This window comes from Cladophialophora immunda (assembly GCF_000835495.1).
Source record: "Cladophialophora immunda strain CBS 83496 unplaced genomic scaffold supercont1.4, whole genome shotgun sequence".
NCBI lineage: Eukaryota > Fungi > Ascomycota > Eurotiomycetes > Chaetothyriales > Herpotrichiellaceae > Cladophialophora > Cladophialophora immunda.
In genome coordinates, this window is record NW_015622544.1 from 47,779 (window position 1) to 55,201 (window position 7,423).

The 7,423-nt window shown below is 48.3% G+C and overlaps 1 protein-coding gene across 1 annotated transcript; it reads right to left on the minus strand.

Annotated features, from left to right (window-relative positions):
• Positions 1-854: 854 nt before the first annotated feature.
• On the minus strand, positions 855-4,954 carry PV07_06414 (uncharacterized protein; the record flags this gene model as incomplete). Its single annotated transcript, XM_016393392.1, has 7 exons — positions 855-941; positions 995-1,059; positions 1,109-2,122; positions 2,190-2,359; positions 2,413-2,505; positions 2,555-2,772; positions 4,208-4,954. The coding sequence occupies 7 exons, from the start codon at positions 4,952-4,954 to the stop codon at positions 855-857; spliced, it is 2,394 nt and encodes a 797-aa protein (XP_016246811.1).
• Between the last annotated feature and the right edge of the window lie 2,469 nt (positions 4,955-7,423).

Genomic DNA, 7,423 nt, shown 5'->3' on the forward strand with positions numbered 1-7,423 from the left:
AGCCTAAACACGCCCACTACTATGCCCTTATCCTCAGCGAAGTTATGCCCGCTAGAAGTAACGAAATCGATTAGATCATGAGGAAAAGGATACCTGGGGGTGCTCGTCCCGTTGGTGGGTTTGTAATCCATATAAAGAGTGTGATGAAAGAGGCAGTAAGGTTGTTAACGCGGCCAAAGGCGGATCTAGGGATTTACCGCCACTTATGCTTCACCTTCTGCTATATCTGGACCCCCTAACCCCCACCTTCCCCTTTCCATTCCTCCTCGTTCTTCTAGTGAACTTGGAATATCGTTTTGGCGGCGGCGGCCTTTCCTTCAGGATCTCACCATCGCTTCAGCCGAAGGCACTACCAGGACCCTACTTTTCCACGATCCCAGGGACGCAGTTCCTGGGAAAGATATTTATCCTCTCAGGTGACTCCCGTCGATCACCCGAAGTAACCGACTTGATTCGGGATCTGCTGGCAGATTATTTCTTATCGGATCCGGCACGGCCGAATGCGCAAGTGCAACCAGACATGCGGCACGGGGTCAGTTCCAATCTAAATGCACGGCCCGAAGGCCTACCATCCAACGATGGACAAAGAAGGTGGGTTGTTGTTTACATAAGGGCATGGGAGAAGTTAGGCACTGAGCCTCTGGCGAAAGTAATGAGGCTTGAGTAGGAAGCTGCATCAGCTATTTTGGTAGTCATACCACTGTTTACCACAATATGAAGTTCGAAGAGAAAACAGTGGGAATTGACGTGATGAAATAGAGCTAATATGACGAACATGTAGCCTTGGCTTATACATGGATGGCTAAATAAATATGAAGCCTACCCCGAAACCAAGCCAGAGAAGCGGGTGTCTATCACAGCTTTTCTCTGTAGTGACGATACTTTGCAGGCCATATCCCTTGCTTCCCTGGAGAGAGAATTCCATTTGGATCAACCGTATCCTTCCAAATCAGTCAGTGAGTATTAGAGTGAGGAGGTCTACTATGTAGCATACCTTCAACCTCTCTACAAATCTCCGGTACGCATGGTCGTTGAAGTCATACGCGTCCGCAACCAGATCTGTAATCGTTGTGAGAAATAACCTTAGATAGATGGAATTCTGTCATACCCATGTAATTGATATGAGACCGATATTTACTGAAACCCCTCTGGCGGCCTTCTTTATATAGATCTCGGAAGATGGTGTCAACGGCTTTGCGATGGCCTGGATTTGCCTTGTCGAAGACCATCATATTGACGAAAATAAGATGTCGTTCATGCATGAAGAAGTCGCAGAAGAGGTCAAATCCCTGACCTTCACAAATGCCTCGAGCAGTTTTCACCCACTCAAGAACCTTTTTTCCATCAGAAGGAATGATGGGAGAATAGTCCGCATGGGCGCCGATGCCGAACTTTTCTTTCGGCAGTCTGTATCTCGTCATTGGTAGGCTCCACAGACTGGGCACTCCAACAAAGAAGCCACCATGTGGATCCGGGATAGATGTTGCTTCCAGAAGCTTACCGTCCTCCGCAGAGAAGAGGTGACCTTGAAGACGGTGCACCGAGCCAGGCGCTTTTTGTCCGATTATCCTCTTCAGTTCATCAAAGTGAGATTGTACTACCCCCTTTGCGCCATACAAACCAAATTTGACGTTCCAATATCCGAAGCCCAGTTGTTTCTGAAGTTCGCAGAGCCGCCAGTCAGGAATCGGACCTTCTTGTGGCCACAACTCAGCACGTTTGCCAGTCATACCCAACCATTCCACAATATTAGAGACGTATACTGTGTTCGGCAATAGTCCATCTCTCCGTAATGATCCAAATATATCAACGATGACTTCCACATCTTCGAAATTGGGCATGTCAAACGTGCAAGACATGTAGGCTTGCGGTTGTGGATGAAGCCATATTCCCATCTTGGTGACGATGCCTAGATTGCTCTGCAGAAACAAACCTTCGATGGACGGGCCGAAGCTAAATTTCGATAAATGTGCTGACGGTGAATTAGATATCGCAAATTGCCCTGTCCGCACAAGGTCGCCGTCCGCAAGCATGATCTCCATGCCACTGATGTGTTGATGGTGTGTCGCTGTTGGTGTGAAGCCAGTGCCCCGGTCCACAGTCCGTTGGAATGTCAGTATCTCTGTCATTCTATGCAATTAGACCACGTACATTCCCTACAACGCTTCCCCATCCCAACGAAGGTACACTTGGCCAGACCCGGAGTTTGTGCTCGACACAGTAGAGGTACAGGTCAGTAAAGGTGACCCCAGGCTCGACAACCGCGTAAGAAAATTCGTCATTGACCTCGATTATCTTGTTCATGCGATGTAGGTCAAGTGCAACCGACCCATTAAGTCTTGGAGCTGGTCCGCCATATCTACAATCTTAGTTCTTGAATTTAGTCATATACTGGTTCAGCAGTCCACTCACCCCAAGTTCTTTCCTCGCGAGAAAGTCCAGACAGGAATACTGAACTTATTGGCGACTTTAAGGGCCGCTCGGAGCTCATCCATCGAAGAAGGGCTGTGGTTTCAGTAACACTTAGACATGCATTGCTGATGCCGAAACTTACCATACCGCCGCACTCGGCATTTTCCTTTTCCCCTCTTCCTCCCATAGCTCGTACGGATCTACATACTCTTCCAATGCTTGACCTCGAAAGGAATTCTCCTTCCCCACCGCATCTTCAAACTCGTCGAACGCGCGATCAAACTGTTGTTGGTTCACACCTGGAGGAAGGACATCCGCAAGGGGACACAAAAGAGCTTGCGCAAAGAGGTTGCGATGATTCTGTTGATATTCAGGATCACTATATCGAACGGGGGACTTCATATCGCTGAAGCTTCTGTTCGTTCAACACGACGGTCGATGAGCTTTGCCTCGAAGGCAAATTAGTTGCGTTGGCTTTTGAATGCTTGCCAGATTCCTGCTCCACATTTGCTCCAAATGGGGAAAGTTTTCTCAGACTTCGACCCCACATGCGCCGATTGGAGAAGATTGTGCTTTCCTTCGGATCCCACTCCACTTCCCCGAATGCCTCACGGGAATATTTCATGAGTTTCTCTCTGTGCAGGCGAACGTGCACATTCTTTTCAGCTGTCAAGAACTCTAGTTGAGGATTGTAGCCTTTGGGTATCGTTTCTTCGTTCTCGCCCATTTTCCTACTTTGCAGGTTTGGCTTGGCTTGGCTCGATCCACACGAGTTTGCTGACTGTGTTCCGGTCGGATTCAGTCTGAATGTCCAAGCCTCGCGGCTGATAGAACGACAGGAAAGTCTGTTGCAAATTTGAGACTTCAATGTGACAAGCCTAAATCGACCGTTTATTCGAACTATCTCAACTGTCCACCTCTCCATTAAATAAAGCTTATCAGAAGAATGCTGACCGCGACCATCAACACCGTCGAAACTCCAGCTAAAGCATGAAGCCCAGTTTCAGTAAACATCTGTGGGAACTAGGAAGGGTCTAATGAAACCCCAGATGTGGCGCACAAAAGTGATGAATACTCCCGCGCTTGCAACATCTTCTCGGTAGCAATCGACAGCATAGGTCACCATGATTGTTGTAACGATTTGGTTCCCAGCGCTGGCAATGCCAGCACCAACAAGCGGCGTAATGTTGTAATGAAGGGGCTGCAAACGTTCAATTGGACTAAGAAAACAATGATGCCCACAGTGGTCAATAAGTGACCAATACTGAGCCACAAGCGGAACTCGGCTGGTGCAGGACTACCAAGCCTGCTCTTTCGTCTATCCATCCACCAGTCGGATGTGTAACCGCCCTAGAGAGCTGTTAGTACAGATCTCTCTCTTGAATAGACCCAATCCACAATCTGTTCTCCCCCCACTGAACCAGTTACCATCGCAATGAATTGCAATCCCATTTGCTGAGCATTGAAGTGAAACTTGGGTCCAAAAAGCTGCGGCACTTCCACAGTAATCATGACACTTCCAAAGAGGAGGATCATGGCGTACGCCGCATCTGGAATGATTACCCGGGAATGGCGTATAAATCGGAGTGGCCGGACGAAATCGTACCACGTCAAAGGGCGGGGTCGATGCGCTTGAAGGTGAAATATTTCTGTTTGCATACTGCACCAGTATGCATGACACCGGTACGGATTTATCGAGTCTCAGGGCCGAGGAAGATGTAGAGAATGAACTGGACCCCGTTTGTCTCAAGGCACATGAGCGGATAAAGAAAATAGAGGGATATTTGGAGCTTACAATAGCCAACACATAGAAGATCCCTCTATAGTTCACCCTTTGTGCAACAGAACCAAAGATGAACGGCGAGACCGGCACATCAATTGTAGTCAGGAGAGTCCAGATGCCCATGTATCGTGCTGGATCCCTCTTGAAAAACGTCTCCGTGACGACGACACTACCGATCGCAGCGGGAGGACAGATGAAGAAGGCAACGATAGCACGACACAGGGCCATGGTAGCATATGAGTGGCTGTTTGCGCAACCAACATTGCCAACAAGGCTGCAGATAAGGGAGACGAGGAAAATAGGACGTCGCCCAAATCGATTGGACAATGGTCTCCATAGAAGCGGAGCGCCGCCAAGAATTACGATCTGAAGGGAGGTTAGATATGGTGTACGTTGAAGACTGACATGGAGATCCGCGCCAACGCTTTCGAACGCAGATTGGATTGAAGCAGCGGTAAAAGGTGCCATTATGGCGTGAAAAGCAATCAGGACGAGGTTGGCCAATTTCTTCGAGTTTGGCCAATTGTATGGGTCGGCATCATTCAAATCTGGGATGGGATCCAAGTCTAGGGTTCCGTAGTGGTTTAGAAGATAATATTTATGCTCATCCCGGAGACTGTTAATCTCATCGCGGTCGAGGTATGTGTGGACAGGTGCAGAGTTTTCTAGACATTGTGTAGACTTTTCGCCTAAGGGAGAATTGTGCTCCGTCTCGAAATCGTCATTCCTCTCGGCCTTCTCTTGGTCATCATTCTCCATACTGCTAATAGTTGCTATGTGTTGGTCCTGAGGGTTGAACTGGAAAGACAGAGCTTCCCCGGAAATTTCGGTAGGTCTTATGTATCCTGAGCCTCAGATCCATTTCCCTACCTTTCCAGGGATGAGGAGGAGCAATATCCTGAGCTTTCAAGATCTCCACGGAGGTCAAGTGGCCTGTGAATGTCTGCGCCTTGTTCCTATCACAGAGGACGGATTTTCCAACCGTTGAGCAAGTTGTATCTACGCGCTGATCTCGTCACGAAGAGGCAAATCCCGATGGCGCAGCGGGGCCACCGCAAGGATTGTGTATCCATTTCGCAGCTAAATTGTCCATAGAAATTGAGCGGATACAATCAGGATTTCAGAATATGACTCGGGATTTCAGTGCAGTGACCTCCACACTTAGGTCGAGCTGGATTTCCCCCTAATCGATCCTCCAGTCAAGGCAACATCGTGGTGGGGAGGTGTTAAGACTTCGCCTGCCTCCCTTTAACAAGGTGTATTCGATAAGGGACATATTGAAAAGGAAATGATCAGACGAAGTGTGGTGAAATTGAAAGGGGTCGCGAAGTATGTAGGCCAAGAGTCTCCGTACGGAAGTATACTTATTACTCCAACGTAGCAATGTTAGTGGCAATGCCGGTAGCTAAGAGCAAGGGGAATTTATGGTTAAAAACTCAAGCGCTGCCAAGTCATCCAGGCCTATTGTAGCTTCTGGGTGATGTATTTCGTCGTCTAGGGGATCTCAGTCCATGCTTGCATTGAATCCTCAGAACCCTTCTGAGAGACAACAAACACTGATACCTGCTATATGGCAGAAGTCGCGCGTTCGAACGGCATCGCAATAGGGTTGGCTAGCAGTTGAGGCAATCCGTGGTCGTTTCTGGGTTGCAAATCCCTGCGTGGAGACTATTAAGCAACGCCAGCTACGTTGTCTCTACAACCATCATCATAGCTTGTGGAGATTACTCCTGGTCGGTTGCATACCGAGTGCCACCGCATATTAAGGTTCCAGGGTATGAATATAAAGATCCGGGGGAATGGAGATGGGCAGGGAAATCGAACCAAATGTCTCGTTGACAGAGCTGGTGGGTTAGATATCAATTGTTTTCGAAATTATTGAACAGTTGTCATTCTGGTCGCATTGCAGAACTTGGGTACCATGATCAGTAAGACCATTTGACCTCTTTGCACAATCTATCTTCCGGTGAACATGACTCCGTCGACATCTTCAATTAAACCTTGCCAATGTTCTCCACCAATGTCTGAGCTCCGTGGGTGCTTTTTGTCTCGCCATCATGGGTAACGGCAAGCTCGTCTCCGACTTTCTGGTGCACAAGGTCGGTCACTCCGAACAAGTCGTCCATCTGTTCGAGGGACATTCCTATTGACAGGACTTAGATAAGCAGATTCTCTGATGTTTCTGTTTTGTACTCACCTTTCGTGTCTGGAACAAAGAACCATACAAACACAAATGAACAGATGCAACAGACGCTGAAGAATATGTAGGTCCTGCAGGGCACCTGTCAGTAACTGAGCTGTTTGTGGTATTTCTCAAGTGGGTCGAGATCTTACTCACCCATATCCATTACTTCCCATGTTCACCAACATGTTTGGTACAGCTCTGGCAATAACAAAATTCCAGAGCCATTGGGAGGAAGCTGCAATAGACACATTCATAGAACGCAATCGCGCGCTGGGGATCTCTGACACGTATATCCAGGGTGTCGCTCCCCACCCCATCTGGAAGAACACCGCAAACAAGTAAATACACACAAGTGCAAAATATCCGGCACCGGAAATTGGTACGCCAGGCTTGGGTGGAGAAATGCGAACGTAAAGTCCAATGTACATCATGTCACAAGCAATCGCAATGGCTGTCCAGAGGAGAGATCGTCGTCGCCCGAGCGAATCGGCAAAGAATATTAGATAGGTAAGACACGAGCACATCTTCACAATGCCGTAGATGCCAGTTGCCAGAAGACTCACTGAAGTCCCTGTAATCCCTATGTTCTTGAAGATTGTTGGTGCTTGAACAAAATCTAGTCAGTACATTCCCTAGATCAACTAGCCTTGAACGTCTGAGTCTCACCGTAATAATTAATTGCGTTCGAACCAGTAAGATTTTGGAACATCATGAGAATGAAGCTGATCAAGGCCCGTCTCCGGTTACCTGGAATCGTCCACATTTCGCGTTGCAAGGCTCGCCAGCCCGCACCGTTGATCAGGAGTCGCTCCCGCTCGAGTTGCATTGCGATGTCTCGAAACTCGTTTTGCACGTATGGATGGTCCTCTGGGAGGTTGCGGACTAAAGATAATACCTTTTTAGCCTTTTCCCACTCGTCCTGCTTAGCGAGAAAGCGAGGCGACTCGTTCATGAAAAACATCCCAACGATCAAAAGAATTGCCGGTATCCCTTGAGTTGCCAGAGGCACCATGTAGGAGCTGGAACCGGTAAGGTGGAGTTCG